This window comes from Pungitius pungitius, chromosome 5 (genome assembly GCF_949316345.1).
Source record: "Pungitius pungitius chromosome 5, fPunPun2.1, whole genome shotgun sequence".
Classification (NCBI taxonomy): Eukaryota; Metazoa; Chordata; class Actinopteri; order Perciformes; family Gasterosteidae; genus Pungitius; species Pungitius pungitius.
In genome coordinates this window covers 17847805-17865715 of record NC_084904.1, presented here as the reverse complement: position 1 = coordinate 17865715, position 17911 = coordinate 17847805, and the positions used below count along the sequence as shown (strand labels likewise).

The 17911-nt window shown below is 41.0% G+C and overlaps 1 protein-coding gene across 2 annotated transcripts in view; it reads left to right on the top strand.

Moving 5' to 3' along the window:
- Positions 1 to 17911, top strand: part of galnt9 (polypeptide N-acetylgalactosaminyltransferase 9) — a 55427-nt gene that overhangs the window by 21860 nt on the left and 15656 nt on the right. For both annotated transcript variants that reach the window (XM_037483013.2, XM_037483014.2), the window contains 3 exons: positions 1197 to 1371; positions 5936 to 6133; positions 12094 to 12211. In XM_037483013.2, coding sequence (XP_037338910.1) covers positions 1197 to 1371; positions 5936 to 6133; positions 12094 to 12211 — 491 coding nt within the window. The remainder of the gene's footprint in view (positions 1 to 1196; positions 1372 to 5935; positions 6134 to 12093; positions 12212 to 17911) is intronic.

The following is a 17911-nucleotide window of genomic DNA, read 5'->3' as shown; positions in this document are numbered from 1 at the left end:
AAATAGAAAAGGTTGTCTCAGTTTGTGAGCATGAAATTAGATAAATTCATTGCTTATTGGACTTTAGTCAAAGGACTTACTTACTACCAATAAATCAAATTAGAGAAGAATGACGTGGCAAAGTCCCGAAAGAAATACTGGAGATCAAATCTACTACCTTGGTGCAGCCATGTACATTGCTGACCCCCGAGGTAAACTGATTGTTGGTAACCTATATTTGTTCATTTGTTCAAGGTAAACACAGGGGTACTATTCATCACGGAAAAAGACACAGTTCCCATGAATGCTTGTTTTAATTTGGTATCAAATTCTATAGGTTTGCCTCCACTTGTAAAGCCATACGTTCTTCCTTCTGCACCCAGTGCCATCAACTAGGAAAGACTCCTGACAATCCATCGCCTCACTGTTTCTCCTCAGTCACGCAGACGGAGGATTAGTCTGCCATTTCTTCACTTGCACTGGCTGATTTATGTTGTGACTCACGGCCACAAGCTAGGTGTGGATGCTGTTCAGAGCCAATGTGCCACAAGCGTCCTTATTAATCTCTCCCTCAGAAAGTGAAACACTCGGCAGCAACCCAGAGGAGAAGCTCAAACAACCATCTATCCTCCAATGAAATACAGACAGACGTTTGGGCAACTGGCCGTTTACCCGGGAAACTTTTTCCAGAGTTGACAGCCAAACTTGTCTGTGTGAAAAGAGTAGGAGGAGAGATTAATTGGTCCGTCTGGATTAAAGACGTCACTGGAATGCATTAGACAGTCGGTGGGTACAGCAACCTCTATTGGTCAACCTCGGTCAATGGCTTTAACGTGCAGACAAGGCGACTGAATTGCTCCATGCATGACTATGGCTGATTGCCATTGAACTTAACCTTAGAGTTTCTGCATTTAAACCATTATGAATAACTTCCATTCATAAGTGGTACCATGGGGGTGTTTGGAGTTAAGGGTGATTTAAGCCATCTGTGACGATGTTCAGCTGAGCAATTAAGGTCAAGTTTAATGAGTTGTAGACGATGAGTATTTTCCACATTTTGAAAAGAGAGAAGAAATTAACACACATTTTCAATGCAATCGTGGCCTTATGGTAAATGGATCAAAACCATTTTGGAAATATATTTTCTTTTGCTGTCCACTTTTTTATTTGGATGGAATTCTAAGTTTTAAGATTTTCTCTAATTTGCCCTCTTTCAGTGGAGCTGAAATTCAACTTGGACCAGTATGTGAACAAACGCTACCCGGGCCTGGTAAAGATCGTGAGGAACAGCAAGCGGGAGGGTCTGATCCGAGCCAGAATACACGGCTGGAACGCGGCCACGGCTCCTGTTGTTGGCTTCTTTGATGCCCACGTCGAGTTCAACCCAGGCTGGTAAGAAAAAGTCATGTTGATCTATTCTATACATCGGCAGATTAGTCTGCTCAAAGTATTTCCATATAGTGTCAAGTCAATTCTAAATGAAAAGCATTTTTTGCACGACCCTTTTTATTAGGAAGTATTAATCTCTGTTATGTATTCTTCTCTTGTATCTCATTTTATATTATGAGGAATGGCTTTGGTTAGGGCCCAATTTAGGTTACACTGCTTGCCCATCAATTGCAAACTAATAAAAAAAGAGAGAGCCCAACTGTGAGAAAAGTGAGTCTAATTAAAGAGGGAGCATCAATGTTGAGCATTTTGACATGATTTTAACTGCAGACTCTGGGCTTATTTTGCGATATGAAATTACTTCTGGGGGTCTCAGTCCAATGTCTACGTGCTGCTTGAGTTTAACAGCAAACAAGTCACTCAAATAAATGTAATTGGCACCTAATTTGAGCCTGCCACAGTGTCAGTGTTTGAAATGAAGCGTAGCAATTGTTCCCTGGGAAGCTGCCTTGGAGGCAGGAGGGAGGAAGGAAGGAAGAGAAGGAAGGAAGGAATGGAAGAGAACAGCACATCAGGGAGAAATAGGTAGTTACACATTTTATGCACAGATGAAGTTCCTATATAATGCAGGTGGTGACTCCGTAGTAGAGAGGTTAAGTATCCTGGGGTGGGCGGGTAAAATGGAGCGGATGGACAGGTGTTTTGCTGTGCCTTCGACAGAGATGCTGGCGTTGTACAGGACAGTTGTTGTGGAAAAAGAAGCTGAGCTGGAAGCCAAAGCTCTTGAAAAATAATTTTTAAAGTTGGAATCGTGAACACAAGCAGACCAAATGAGCTTCCTTTTGTAAAGTGACTTGGCTCAACTTTCAAGAAACTATTTTGTGATGCAATGCGCTTAAAAGATCAAGATCACGACTCTTTGCTGTCCTGGCTCCAAAATGGTAGAACAAGCTCTCTGATGACATCAGGACCGCAGAGAGCCTTCACATCTTCACAGACTCACCTCTTCAGACTTACCTTGACTAAAAACACTAACAAATTGTAGCATTTTAATTGTACTTATATTGGCTCTTATCTATAACAAGTTGTAAATTGGCTTATTTGATGAAATTGCACTCTCTTGTTTCTTCTTTTCTTCTTCTGAGTTTGTATCCTTGGTTGAAATGCACTTGTTGTAAGTCGCTTTGGATAAAAGTGTCAGCTAAATAACATGTAATTAGAGATTGTGGTCATTCCGCATATCTGTGTGATACCAAGCTGGCACGTTTAAACGGCAGTATAAATCTATCCAATTAGAAAATTAAGCAGTGTGGTGTCCAACAATTTCCTGGTTTAGGCTTCGCTCACTTTATGTGAAATAAACCAACACAGATGCTCACATGAAAACAGTGCTGACACGCCAGTGGAAAGGAAGCTTTTTTTCAGTGATCCACTACGACACACATGGCCATTGTAATCCTGTAGTGTTTTCATGTACCTTGATCATTGTCTCACGGCACAAATTTTCAGCCTGACTATGAACGTTAAACTCCGGGTGGAAGTAGCATCAATTCCCCGGTGCAATGCCTGATGATAATTGACACCCTGTGGACCCCTCATGTGTCTGCCCATCTGGTGTTCCTGAAAAATTGACGTATCTTTCGTGCCACCACATATCCCTTTCACTTCCGCATTGGATTCTCTCAGCCCCCCCCCCCCCCCACACACACACACAAACAAAACCCCCATGCTCACACAACCACCTCCACCCCCTCCCTTTAATTAATGTATTCATTTTGCGTGCATATATCTACTGTATGTCTGAAAACACTTTCACTGTGAGTCACTCGTGGTATCTTCACTATCTGTTTGCTTGAAAGGTAGAAGCCACCTATTTATTATAGTAGGATTATTCACCATCCAGTGATAAGGGAGATGGATGGTTCCTCGTCTAGATGTTGTGGTGAGTCTCCCCCATATGACCTTGTTCACAGTGCCTGTGCACCCCGAGCCAGAGGCAATGCTGCCAGCTCTCAGCTGCAGAGCGGTGATTCATTGGCAAGGTATTCCACGCGGTGTGCTGCACATTCGCAAATGTAATGTATCGCTGTTAAAGCATATAATAATTGTACCAAACTGCATCAGCGAGGAGGAGCGTTTCCACAAGAGGAGTAATGGAATCAGATTCCCAAGGCTACGCTCTGCTTTAATATGGGGATAAGAAATTGTTGCATATTATTAGGCGGCATTGCATCAGCTAAATATTCATAATCCATCTTCCCTAATGCTTTATATCCATCTATCCTTGAATACATCTGTCAATTCTGCTTCACACAGGACTTGTTTCCTGCTTTCTAAATGAACAGGATTACTGACAGGAAATGGGAGCGTTTTGTCATTAGGGCCCGCTGTATGCCGCCATACACACATAGAGAGGAAGAGCAGTAATTTATTTATTTGCTTTATAAAATCCTTGCACCGTTTCAATCTCAGGTTATTAACGATAAATGATTAAAAGGGCAGAAGCCGCTCCCTGCTGAGTGTGTGCTGGAGATAAGATTGTAATTGCAGGCCGGTGGTAATGAATTGCACGCTTCAGAAAGCAACACTTTGATGACTTTTGAATGATTTGCGCTATGTACCCTGATAAGTTTATGGAAGAACAAGACAAATTGGTGGAAGTCATGAAATTAAGAATATAACCAACCACCGCTTCCTGTTATAATGATAATAATTTGCCATCAAAAGCAAGTAATGTCCTAGCTGTCACTCACTGATCTCAGAGCTCTGAAATGGGGTTTCCTTAAACATCTGAAATCTAAATCTTCTGGATTTAATGTCTTATTCTTTAGCATGTTTGTCAGATACATAATTTGAGCCGTCCATAAAAACCACTGTACAAAATAAATACTGTACATATTTACCCTGCATCAATAGCTCACAGTGTCTTTTTCGTTGAATCCAATGCAGAATCGAAGGATATCTTCATTTAGGAGGTGAGGGACATGATGCCACCAGGGGCAAATTCTGAGCACAGTTGGATTCATTATCCCCTTCTTCTTAGTCATTAACGTTTTGAGGTCCGTTGATTTGGACATTCTAAAAAATTGTGTTATCTCAAAAGGGAACAGCTTTTTAAATCCATTCGCCTCTGCACTGCTCTGCCACTGCCCTTAATTTGATGAGTGGAAAATCAGATTTTTGGGTGGGAGGGGGGGCGGGGGGTCAGGGTAAAGACGGAGAGACAAAGTCAGTGGTTGAGTAATAGTTTTCCAGAGTGACACAGTTATCATTTCATAATCATACCTTCTTTCTTTTAATGCTTTTTTTGACAATACAGTGAAGATAATCTTTTCAGCATTAAAAGAGCAGTCTGTGCCAGCCGCCTTTCGACATTGTCGTGTAGGCCTGGCTTATGGGTCTCATAAGCTGGCCACGGCTTTTTTTAAAATCCTGGAGTATTTTGTCTTACAAGTAGAAGTCCTTGCTAGATGACGCTAAAGTTCCTGTTGCCCATTAGAACTGAACAAAACTTATGAGAGCAGCATCTACTACTAGGAGGTAGGAAACTTTAAACCCTCAATCCCTCCCTATCTTTCAACTCCATTGACCCAGTGACTGGACGGACTGCCAAGTGTTCTTGATCTCGGTGACTCTTGACTACCCCTTACCCTCCACAGGCTTAGGTGGAGCTAAAATGGTCCACGAACTAAGACAAAAGCCCTCATTAAAGTATTACAGGGGCGAGAGCTGCTTCCCCCAAATTGGCGTGTTGAGAGCTACACTTAACCCTCGGGCGCTTTGTTAATACGGCCCCTGAACTCCACTTGATGTGCTCGGAAAGGATGCGTGCCAGCCAAGGCCGCATCGTACCAAAAGTCACATGACGAAGAGCCTGGCGAGCACTTAGAGCAAGGTCTTTGCAGAAAAATAACTCTCAACCCATTACAAAATGAAGTGGGTGTTCCGAACCGCAGACCTGAGCCGCCATCCCCTAATCTGTGCTCTGCTTTCTCAGGTTTTACCTCTGATCAAGACTCTCGGAGGGGAGACACAGATTTGACGTTTTGTTTTCTCGAGCAGGAGATAAAATAGTACATGATACTGTGTGTTGTTTTTCGTCAAAAAGGCCGTCACATTATTCACAGTGGAAGGAAGCGCATCCCGTTTGAAATGCTGATTCGGTAGACTCAAAAGCCATGTTAATATAACGCTGCGGTGAAAGTTGACACGGCATCTGCAGTCATCCTTGGTTGCTCCTGGCATTGTTCTATGTAAATAGAACCACAGTGAGCAGTATGTTTAAAAACAACTTTTCTACACTTTGTTTCTGTGAAAAAAAATCCGCAGCTTTGCTTCACCTTTCCATTATGTGACATTACCTATCCTTGACCCACAATTATTTATTCTGACATTTTAAATATCAGTACTTAGATACCGCTATCCACAGGGCAGAATAAAATATGAACGGCTTCAGTTTTTCCCCCCCTCACCGTCTTTCTTCATCTTTTAGAATTGCTCAACAAAGCATTTGCATACTTGACTCAAAAGGTCGACCATTCAATTCTGCCTCTTTTCTTCTCCAAAGGGCTGAACCTATTCTGACCCGGATGAAGGAGGATCACACCCGCATCATCCTGCCCGCCATAGACAACATCAAGTACAACACGTTTGAGGTGCAGCAGTATGCCAATGCCGCCCATGGCTACAACTGGGGGCTGTGGTGCATGTACATCATCCCACCACAAGAGTGGCTGGACAAGGGCGATGAGACAGCCCCTATCAGGTGAGGTCCATGGCGTACATTATAGATGAGTGCGTTTGAGATATGGATATGCTCAGGGTATGACTTATTCATGCGTGGAACCATCAAATTAAGTTGTTCTGTTGTGCTGCTCTGACGATCCTAAGAACAAAATAAGGCCGACCTCTGCAGGGCCGTCTAATCTAAGTATGAGGAATATCTTCATTTTATGTAGGATCACGCCCCTATTGATACAGTGTCATTAATATAATTGTGTGTTGAATGCAAGCAGGAATTCCATTATATCCACCGCTGATTGGAGGATGGCACTCGTCACTCGTATCATGATTCTGTATAATCCTAGAATTGATTATATGTGCCCTTGGTTATATTGGACTTTCATTGTCTGAGGAAGAGCATTGTTTCTCCCTGAGCTCTCTTCCCTTCGCTTCATATATTTGGGTAAATATAACTAGTAGTCAAATTTAGAACTTGAAAAGTGTTTAGAACTTGAAAAGCGTAAGCTGAGTACCATAAATCTGTGTTTATAACTGATGATCTAATTATTAGTGAAATGTCTGATATTTATATATTATTATTACATAAATCTGCTAGCAACGCTCCACCCCTGAATGTCGACTGCTTCCCCTGTCTGCGCGCTCCCATGTTTTTTCTTCTTCACATCACTCTCGACATCCCCTCCCCCATTTTACACATTTAAATAATCTGTACACTAACTATGTTAACATTATCAGTGGAGAGCTTTGCAATATGCAAAATAAAACAAAGGTGAACTTGTTCCCCTCTCACGTTTACTGCACACAAAGGAAGACTTGCTCCTGTGGAGACCAACACTCAACCCTTTATGCTTATTGTTTCAAAACATTCCTTTCCCTCCAAACCGCGACTAAGACCAACAAATTGACAGACAAACATTTCTGACTGAACGTTAGCGTACAGGTCTGCATAGAAACTCCTAAAAAAACAAATGCAAGTGGGACTTTGTATATGTTCACTATTCGAATAGAATCTTTCAAAAAACACTGGTTATTGAAAATCGCTTTATGTTTTTGTCTATTTATGATTTATGTTCGGCTTATGTTTGTCTTTTGTTGATTGAATTGTTGTACTATATATCGTCGTCGTACAATATTTTCAAGCAAAATATGAGCGCAAAATTCAATGCAGGTAGAGAGCAATTCCATGTCATTCCATTAAAAAGTCCTTGAATTAAACATTGTATCAGCCTCCCCGGTGTATAGTTAACACACTGCTCCTGAACTCTGATCTAGTGAAATTAATAAATACAAGGATCTCAGTGGATCATGCAACGAAACAATTGACACTAGAAAATATAGGAAATATCATCATTAAATTGTCTTGATATGTGTATTTGGAAACTTTTAAAAGACACATTGAGCATTTCATATATAGCTTAACATAGAAGAGCTGCGGTGTAGTTGTTTGTTTTTTAATGTGCCATGGCCAGAAGCATGCTGCAGGAGACAACTGTACAAGGTTGAGCAAGAGCCGGGACTAAGTAGCTAAACGGTTGCTTTTAATCTCTCCCATATTCTCGGCCCTGCTGGATTGCAAATGTAGCTGCGGGCTTGGTGCATTGCAGCTGCAGTTTTAGTGCTGTAAAACTTTGTAGTTGTGTCTGCAGCTGAAACATAAAAGCTTTAGAAGGGTAGAGTGATGCTCTTTCAGCTTAACTTTTTAGTAGTCTGAATCATTCAAAATTCATTAAGAACAATGGATAGTAACAACACAAGTATTTCTTCGTAGTATTTTGTTTAAAGACACTTCCGAAAGGAAGCAATTATTGAGTTATAACACATGCCGATCTTACTGTCAAACCTGGATAACTGACACATAATCATCTCCAAAGTTGATAATGGCAAACATGTTGGCAAATGCTGCTTATTTACACATCCAGGATTTACAGTGGTAATTATGTCCATCTGTTTATGGCCTCTACGAAGTCCTGAGGGAAATATCTGGCTCTTTAGCGGCGATTTGCACAGCAATGTTACACAGCTCGTCTCAAACTGCGTATGTCGGCCTTTTTTCCCTTCTTTTTACAGCTTTTGCCAAAAATGAACCAATCAGAATGATGAATACGGTAAAGAAAATGTATGAACACGCTAATTATAAAGCGCAGGGGAGCTGTGGATTCAGGTGATGATTCCTTGTTCACGAGGACCTCTCCAACCTTTTTACAATTGTCACTGTGCTTAACGCTGTCATACAATACATTTCATCATTATCAGCATATTGTCACAATTGGAAGACTAGTCTAAGCAGTGATATTTTTCACAGTGAATCACAATAAAGGGGAAGCGTTGCAAAAAAATTAAAAATATATATCTTCAGTATGACAAGCTTCTACCAGGTTGTTCTAGATCCAATAGAATGAACAATATTTTTGTGTTTGTATTACTGACATTTAATAAGTGTGGTCTCATACAAACAAACATTATGATAACAGTTTACGCCGTGGATCTAAATATGTGTTGTCGTATCAAAGCTCAATAAAATGTATTAAGTGCTAGTCTTGAGAGGGAGGAAAGATATAACAGCCTGAAACACTGCAGAGCTGATCTCGTGTTTGCCCATTCACACTTGCAAATGGGCGAATTGCCTTGAGGGTCAGATGAAGTGCGTCGGCTGTGCGGATTTCTATTGGAAATCATTCCCCGACTTGTTTCCTTAAGGTCTCTGCCCATCAACAACAGAAGCCTGGAGGCCATTCAGAGCTCACTCTCAAAGCCCTTTCTGGCTTTTTGGACACATTCAATGACAAAGCGCGTAAAGGGTCACAAGACGGCTTAAAGTACTTCCACAGGATTGCAACCACTTTTGCAGTATAACAGGAATATTTTTTCTTCTGCAGATACAGCAATTACTGACTAGTGCAAGTGGCCACCAAGTGGTTTGGATATCAGAATGTGAAAATGCCTCTGAGAAATCAGAGACATTTGATTCCTAATAGAAAAAACATCTATATGGATTCGGGTAGTGCTTTATAGGAAGTGCTCACTTCAAAAGTCTATGCAATTTCTTGAGATTGTCATCTGCTGCTCTCGTGATCGAGCTAAAGCATAAAAAAAGGCTGTGCCTGCATCTCGGGGAGAAGTAATTTTTACAAATAATTGCCTTTATCTTCCCAAATTGCATACATGCATCAGTCGTTCATACTGCCTAATGCAAGTGAATTATTACAAGCACCAAAGTTCAGCGGTGTGAGGGGTACATGAGCCCTGCAGGCCGGCCATCTGCACACTGAAATAAACTAAATTTAAAACATTAAATGATAAAACCGCACAGGAACACTCCACCATTGATCTGTGATGTTTAATGCAGCCCATGTGTTATAATGAGACAAAGTCTTGAGAATCTTGATCTGTGTTTTTAAGACGGACAAAGAGCAAGAACACCAGTGCTTGTGAAGTGTCAGACAACACACACAGATCCCTGGTGATTGTGTTGTATTTAACCTTCACGTGATAGCAGAGTCACAAGAAGAACATGTGGCATCAATGCTTTTATTAGTATTATTTCGATGTTGAAGTCGGTACCTTTGCGTCTTCTATGATTTTTTTCTGCATTTTATTTTTGTACTCTGCTGCAAAATTGCTAGTCAGGAGTGAAACTAATTGTTGACGTGTAAAAGTAGTGTATTCAGCCTCTCTATTTAATGTCTTTTTTGGAAAAACAGCAGGCTCTAATTACTAATTTTATTGGCACCAGCAAATTGGCTGCATTGGGGGAATTTGCTTGGCCATCCCTTCATATTTCAAGTTTGACAACCTTCCACAACGGACTAATGAGAGCAAACAAGATCTGTTGTTGTTTCTCCTTTTCTCTTTCCCATTAACGTAACCAATACAGGACCCACTTAAACTGGGACCGTTGTCAATGTGAGGATGTTTCTTTAAAACATTAACTTTTGGTGAAACAGGACAAAGTTGCCGAGTCCCTGCTCAAACACAGGGACAGCGTTTCCATTGCCAGGAAGCTTTTCTGTAGAGAATGCTCAAAGGGAGCTGCGAAAAGTTTGTACCCTGCAGACAAGCAAGGTAGGTCACTTGTCAGGAGAGGAGAAGGGATGAGTTGAACCAGGCTCAGTTTGTGCTGCGTCTGTCTTTTTATCTGCATAGCGATGGCAAATAATAGCACTTGAAAGCCTCCCTGTCACCACCGTAAAATTTAAACAAGGACTCCATAAGGTTACGTCCCATCAGTGAGAGATTAGACGTTAGCAAGCATGGGGTTGTCGTCGTAGCATTTCAATGTGGAGCATACGTTTTTTTAATAATTAGCTAAAGGCAGCTAAGACATTCTCGACATAAATGTGAGTAACTATTCTACGTGACTACGACTTCATGCTGTGAATCCGCTGTCTCTTACATTTATTTTAGTTTAAGGAAAACTTGCGGTATATTCCTTTGGCACAACATAGGTTATGTCAACCCTTCCTTAGCTGCGGTACATTTGTAACATTAACAACTCACCAGGAACCAAAACAACGCTTTCTACGTCTGCAGACGTGTCACCAATACGCCTAGCCATTGTGTCATATGAGAGAGGGCCTTGTGCTACATAATGCACAATGGCTTTGCAGGCAGGTAGTATTAATGTCTTTTTTTATGTGGCTACCAGTGTAGCCAAGGAGCTAGCTTCAAGCAGTGGCCTGATTCTCAGTTTGTGTGTACAGGAAAACAAAATAGTCTGTGTCCTTGTTTTGGAGTGACGGGTGTTTCGTTTGGAGATGCTTTTGAAGGTTCCTTGGAAGCGTTGCACTGTTGGACAGCTTTTTACTCACATACCAAGCATAACGGTCGGTGCAATCAGATCCCCGCTGAAAGTAAATCTTTTGACCACCAAGGATACTGCGCTTTTTATCATGAATTGTGGAGTTTAACATAAATACGTTAAATATTGCGCTACCTATTTGCAACCACCAGCATGGAATCAAATTTAATTTCCTGGTCAAATTATTTGCAGCAACACAATATTTTTTGGAACAGATTAGGTGAAATTTGACATTTTCCCATCGCACACTGATACAACTTCTACTGTGAATGTCATGCCATCAAGCATTTCATGGAATGTCACAGATCAACCCCCTCTCGGAGGTAGTTTAGTTTAATGAATCACAATGACGCTTTCTGGTACTTTTTACTGCAACGTCTCTCAAACAGAAGAGGTGGACACACGTGTTTCTCCTCTATGCCGTATGTGTGTGTGTGTGTGTGTGTGTGTTTGTGTAACACATTGTGAACTCACCCCGGGCGCCAAATCCAGATTCAGTTTAGAGTAAAAAATAGCGCAGCTCGGTACTCTGTATGAATGCCCTGCTTTTTGTAGTTCCTTTCTCAGAGCACTTAAGACCGGACAGATGAAAAAAGCCTCCCTGGGGGGACATCGGCTAAAGGGGGGCGGGGGCGGTTGTTTGACAAATGGTGGAAAATTTATTTTTCTTACTGTACCAGCTGAGCTTCATTTTAAGTTGTGCTAGATCGGCATATAGGCTTAAAACATTAGTAATATGTATTATAAAGCCCAACAATTAGTTAAAATACCGAGATGGATTGTTGTCTTGAACTGAGATGGGTAAGACCCATTTTTTTAAATCAACAACATATCAAATTACTCTGTGCCGCATTAAAGCTGAAGCAAATGAAGATGAACCCTTAATAATCAACCAGTTCAACCATTTCCCCTCAGTGATGTCCTGTATTTTATCCCAATGCTGTTTTGGTTTAAAGCCAATGCTTTTGGATGATTCTGATAAATGTGTTTTCTAAAAAGAAATCGAGTTCTTTTTAATGAGTCATGTCCAATTCAATGTGTGCTTAAGCAGCACAAAACCGATTCTGATTCTGTGAGGCTCTTCAGAGTTGTTTGTTTAAGGAACACACAGCAGAACATGGAAACCTGAGATGTTCAGCATTCAATGAAAGTTCAAACAATGCTGTCCCTCTTTGCTCATCCAGAACTCCAGCCATGATCGGATGCTCCTTTGTGGTGGATAGGGAATACTTTGGTGAGATCGGCCTGCTGGATCCGGGCATGGAGGTGTACGGAGGCGAGAACATCGAGCTGGGCATGCGGGTAAGGACCACAGATTCACACTGCTGCCGCCGTTAAAATGCTTCAAAATTAGATTTTGAATAAAAAATTACGAATACAGGATTTCTCTCTTTTTTTAAACTCAATGAAATATCACATATGTTCAACAGGAGATGAAATTGCTCTGAGAATTGCTGCAAGAAAAGTTAATGTTTTGTTAAAGATACAAAACCCAGGGGCATCAACAGAAGCTGTGATTAAACTTTGCAAAGTTTCTTAAATGGGAGTGGAGGAGAGAAAAATCCCCTTAATGCTAATCTTCAAGCAACCCAAAGGCTCTAAAGCCTATATACGGAAAATGTAAATCTCTTTTGCTGCTGCTTTGAGTTGAATTTAACGCTTCATGTGAGCGAAGGGCTTGCTGAAGAACTGTTTAGCGTTTAAATTCAGAAAATGTTTCTCTTCAGCCGAGTGGAACCATTCTGAATCCAAATGCACTCCTTTAGCTTATTGGAATGGATACGCTTGAAAGATCTCACTCCTTCATTTAACGTCATCGCCGCATCCATTTCAAAATCTCAAGATGAAAAAGCTTTGAAAAAGCACTCGAACGGAGGCTGGAGAATAGATCTTGTTTTATAGTTTGCTGCCCTCCTGAAGCCAGAAACATTTACCGTTTTCGGTGACCATTTCAAAGTGTCTTATTATTCCTCAAAGATTGGCTTTTCCCCAACAGCGGTTTGTTTTTCTATCGCCAACTTCTGAGACTTTTTTTTTGTTATGATTATGTATTTTATGACACCTGCAAAAAGGCTTCCACATTACACTCCTTTTGCAGAGTGCCTAAGTCACCATGCAGCTGACTAGATGAAGTTTGTGGAGAAGCTCAATCCAGCTACTGCAGCTACATGAAGTTCTATTAAACTGCAATATGCTGTAACGGGAAACTTCTTTTGGCTTTCTCTTACACAAGCTCCTCATTGATTGTTATCACATACTTACCGGAGCTTTTTGATTCATAGAGTGAAGTAAATATGCTCTGTCTGTGAACACAATCACCCAAGCAATTACCTTTCCTCCTGTTTGGCCTGTCGGCGTGAAAATTAAACACGTGCTACAGAAAGAGGAGCTATTCAGCGCATGTCAAGTATTGAATATGGCTGCAGTTAACCGCTTCAACCATCCACAGCGTACGACTGGAATGGAGATGGGCTTCTGGTGAGTGGACCACAATTACGCCCCGCAGGCTGGAGCGGCTTAGGGGGGCTCATTGTGGCGCCGGCTGAGGAGTTGCTATCTCAGATTGATTGACAAGAACATGTTTAACAATTAACCGCGAGGCGGCTCACAATAGCTGGACCCTGCCTGGTGGGATATTTCAAAAGAGCTGCGATGAAGCGCAGAGTTCACAAAGAAAAAAGGGTTATTGCGTATGTTCATAATTAACTTTGAGTTCCGGCTCCTGTAGATTGCTCAGATGAAAAACACCTCTAGGATCTCGTAAGCAGAACGGAAACAAAAGAAGGAAGGCAAAACAAAGATCGCACAGAAGTTTCCTGTTTGCTCTCATGTAAACTCATTTACAGAGTAAGTCCTGTGGATATAAAGAGACAGGATGAAACTGTACAAATTGATACATAAAAAAGCTCTTGTCAGGATGTAGTGAGAGATAAATCATCTGCAGCTACACTACTAACACATTCGTCCTTGCAGGCTTCATAAACACTGCAAAATTGACTAGAATCAACCTGATGCATATTTAGTGTTTTGAAGTGAGTACTGATGCTCCTTCTCCTCATAACAAATAATTCCTGTCCAACAGCGACATTCACCTTTCTTAACCTTTTTAAATAACCATAAATGTCTGCACACAATTATTTTGTTTACCCAAAAGGCTCCGTTCGCAAACAGAGAAAAATGTTCTGGGACTGAAATGATGAATTCTGCCCTAAGTGTCAATATGAGTTTATCTTGTAATGTGACTCCCACCCCTCCTGCAATGCTGAGTCTTTGCTGATGTAGCATCTCAGGAGACCGGGACATTGCCTTTCATGTCAGAGTTCCTCTGGGGTTTGATTATGTGGTAAATCTGTGGACTGAAACCTACCAACATATTTATATTTTTTCATATCATCTTGACTTAAGGGAATGTCAATGCGCCTCTGAATCTGCATTCAGACCATTACAAATCATAAGCTTTGTGCCGGAGGAGTGTTTTGCTTTCCTCTGTATGATAATTTTGGAATATTTCAGGGAAACAAAAATCTACTTATAATGATTATAAGTTCGATCATGACAGAAAAATAAATGAGAGAGTCCCACAAAAGTAGGAGTCAATAACAAAAATATTTGCAGAAAGGTCCTGTTTCGACTGCTTTATGAAGTTCCTTTTTCAGAGCAATCGATGCCCTCCAATTACAAGAAGTCTCAATTAAATTTACAAAAACTCACCAGGAACCCCCGATTTTCTTTTTTTATTCTTCTTTTGAAGTCTCCATAACCATCTGGGCTGGGACTAAATGCATCTGGTCATAATCTCTCAGGAGAATGGAGCTAATTAAAGTTGAGCGGTCGACAGTGTTTGGAACCTTGTGAATAACAGGAAGCTGCAGCTCATGGAGTCAGTTCAGGTACTTTAGGAGCCTCAGCATCCAATTCCAACCAAAGCTTTTAGTCCCACTCACAACAAACGGACACAAGTTCTGTGACAAATACACGTTTATGATACTTACATGTAACGTGTTGATTGTGATTTTGTAAGCGTAAATGCATACCCAAGTTTCACTCACACTTAAAAGTATGAATATTGTATTTCATCTTCCTTTCCTAGAACAAAACCATGTAGTCCCGTGAACTTTTGTCTCCATGAACCTCATTTCGGATCAAAAACTGAGTTACTTTATGACAAGTGAACTGAACGCTGACTCATAAACGGGGGATTGCTTTTGTGATGGAATGCCCTTTATAACACACTCCCAGTCAATTTTTGTTTAACTGTATCAAAACGTACCTAAAAGTTGAACTATTTGATAACTAAGACGCCTTAAATATCAGTCAACACCAGATAAACCCGAGCCTAATGGAACGCTGCTTCTTATGCCACCCACTCATGTCACAGTCCACTGTTGCTCACTGGAAGAAACCGATAAAACTGTAAAGCGAAGCCAGTAAGGATGATTTTAGTCGGCACAATAACAGGTGCTGCTTCAAAGCTGTTGGTAGAAGCAGTCAGATGTTCTTTTAGTTTGTTCTGAGAACATCTGCCCCACTGGACATTTGAACACAGTTGGTTAACCTCACAAGCCAGCTGCATCTGCAGATACACATGGATTTAAAGCCAGTTTGTGGACTTTTGTAAATGTCTGATTACAATACATTCAACTGTATCCAACTCAATATGCAATTTCTTCAATGTTTTACTTGCGTATTTCCTGTTGTACTCGTGAATCTTGGAAGTATTCATGTCATATTACTGTTAAACATGCTGTTTTGAGACTTCGAAAAAGATTACAACTGAATCAGATTTGTATTTGGAGGCAGCAGAAAAACGTACCGTGGGTATTTTTTGGATTGACTTTGATCGGATGTTGTGCTTTGTTCTAATGCCTGGATGGGCAAGGGATGAAGAGGTGTGGTAGACCAAAGCTTAGTTTACCTTTTTTTTGTTGTCCATGTGTTGACAGTATGCAAAGACTACGTTGTAGCTGAGATGCTACCAACGCGAGACGCACAAATTGAATTATGTGATTTATGCCACAATCTCATGTGACTTCTGTTAACCAACCTTCAGACTGGAGAGAGAAAAAACAAACAGGGGAATTTGTGCAAACGTGATTTATTTCAGCCTGAGGGAATTTGGCACAATTGGAATGAGGCACAATTGGAATGAGGCAGAGAATAACACTACCAGCAATAATGTTTGTGATGCTTGACGTCCCATATTCAATTTTAAACAAAGCTGACTTTCACATCACCGCTCATATCTCACGGTTAATATAGGATTGTAAACGGTTAGTGTGTCGAAGTGTTTAGGTTGTGATTTCTATTAGACCTTGCGTCAGGAATAAATCCGATTTACTGTAAGAATCAGGGGGATACATGACTCTTAACACCTCCAAATACGCATTGGCTCTGCTTTTCAAAGATAGGGATCCTAAAGCTGGACATTTCATACGCTGCTGTTCACTTCAGTGGTGAAATCATCTTCATCCAGTTCGCCAAGCCCATAAATCTCTACATACAAGAGATTGTGAATTTGGAAAGTAGGTCTGGGTGTTTTGCTGTTTGCTTTGAACTTTCTGGAAGGATGCAGCAACATGATGGAAATGCAGGGCTTGAGACGGATCCGCTACCAGGAGAAGTGCAATGCACTGTATACCAAACATTTGGGTTGTTGTTGGTTACATGGTGCAGCAACATTTCCTTTATTGATCTCAACATACAGCAGAATCGTGTTGGGAACATTTGTTACAGCAGCGAGGCGCTTGAGTCTGGTCTCATTTTGAAATGTTTTCTACCTCCTCAAAATTAAACAAACATTCAACGGCTTCTTTTTGGCTACTCTAGTTCAAAAGCTTGCTCCTACTTTTACCTTGACTTTCTGTGTAGGCTTTACGGCGGCTGTGCTCTCTTTGCTCATCCCATGCGGGATAATTGATTGGCTCTCACGAGGCAGTCAAACTACAACATGGGGGAAACCTTTTGCTCTTCATCAATACAGCCGGCGTAAAGGTAACAATGGCATCGGATATTGATTGTGCATTTGTCTTTTTCAATGGCTGCATTATTTAGTGGCTGAATCAATCCTTCGGGGCTTAATGGACTCAGGTTTACTTACTCTATGGTGCATTACTGCATGTTCCAGTCTGCATCCGTTTAAGGAAGGAGAGACAATAGTGTAGACAACACTGAGGTGATATATTGTTGTTTAGAGGATTCACTGCAGCTACAGTAGAACTTTTCCACCGACATATGGCAAAGTGGAGCAGCTGCATATGGTTTGTGTCACCGCATGATTCCCATTCTATCAACTGACATCATAACATGTGTTGGTAATTTGCATTCCTGCGTCCTTGTGTTCCTGGCATAGATAAGTCAAGACTACTATCGTCCTTTTACTTGAGGTCCTGCTGATCTTCATCTGTAATCTACCTCAACAGATTGTATGTTTGGATAAGTATAATTTGTGTCTTTTTTTTCAAAGTGATATGTTTTACATGCATCAGTCTACAAAGATGACATGGCTTTGTGAGCATCAGAGAGTTGCTGCTTTGGTGTGCAGGGGCCAAAGGGATAAGTAATTAGACGGAACCCTGTCCACTTGCCTATTATCCATGTGAATAATAAACTTCATTAAAAACCTCTTTCAAGAGGGATTGCAGATACTCCCATCTTAATTTGAGCACATTTTGACAAGGTAGTTGAGATAATTTTAAATGATGCGCTTAATATAGACTTAACAAGCTCAGATTGGCTCATTCATTATCTGAACATTGGCTAATCTGTTGATGCAATTTCTTCTCTCAAATGTCACAGCCTCAAATTGAAATCCTAAAATAATCTGAGTATTTGACGAGTAGAGCCAAGCCATTATTTGGTTGCACTACCAAATTGGCTGAAATATCAAAGACCGAGGGCAGCAACTGGATGACAATTAGTTTTTTGACAGGCACCGTGAAAAGGGCCTCTGCATCCATCTGTCTCTCCATCAACATCCTCCATTTTATGGATGTGTGAGGAGGA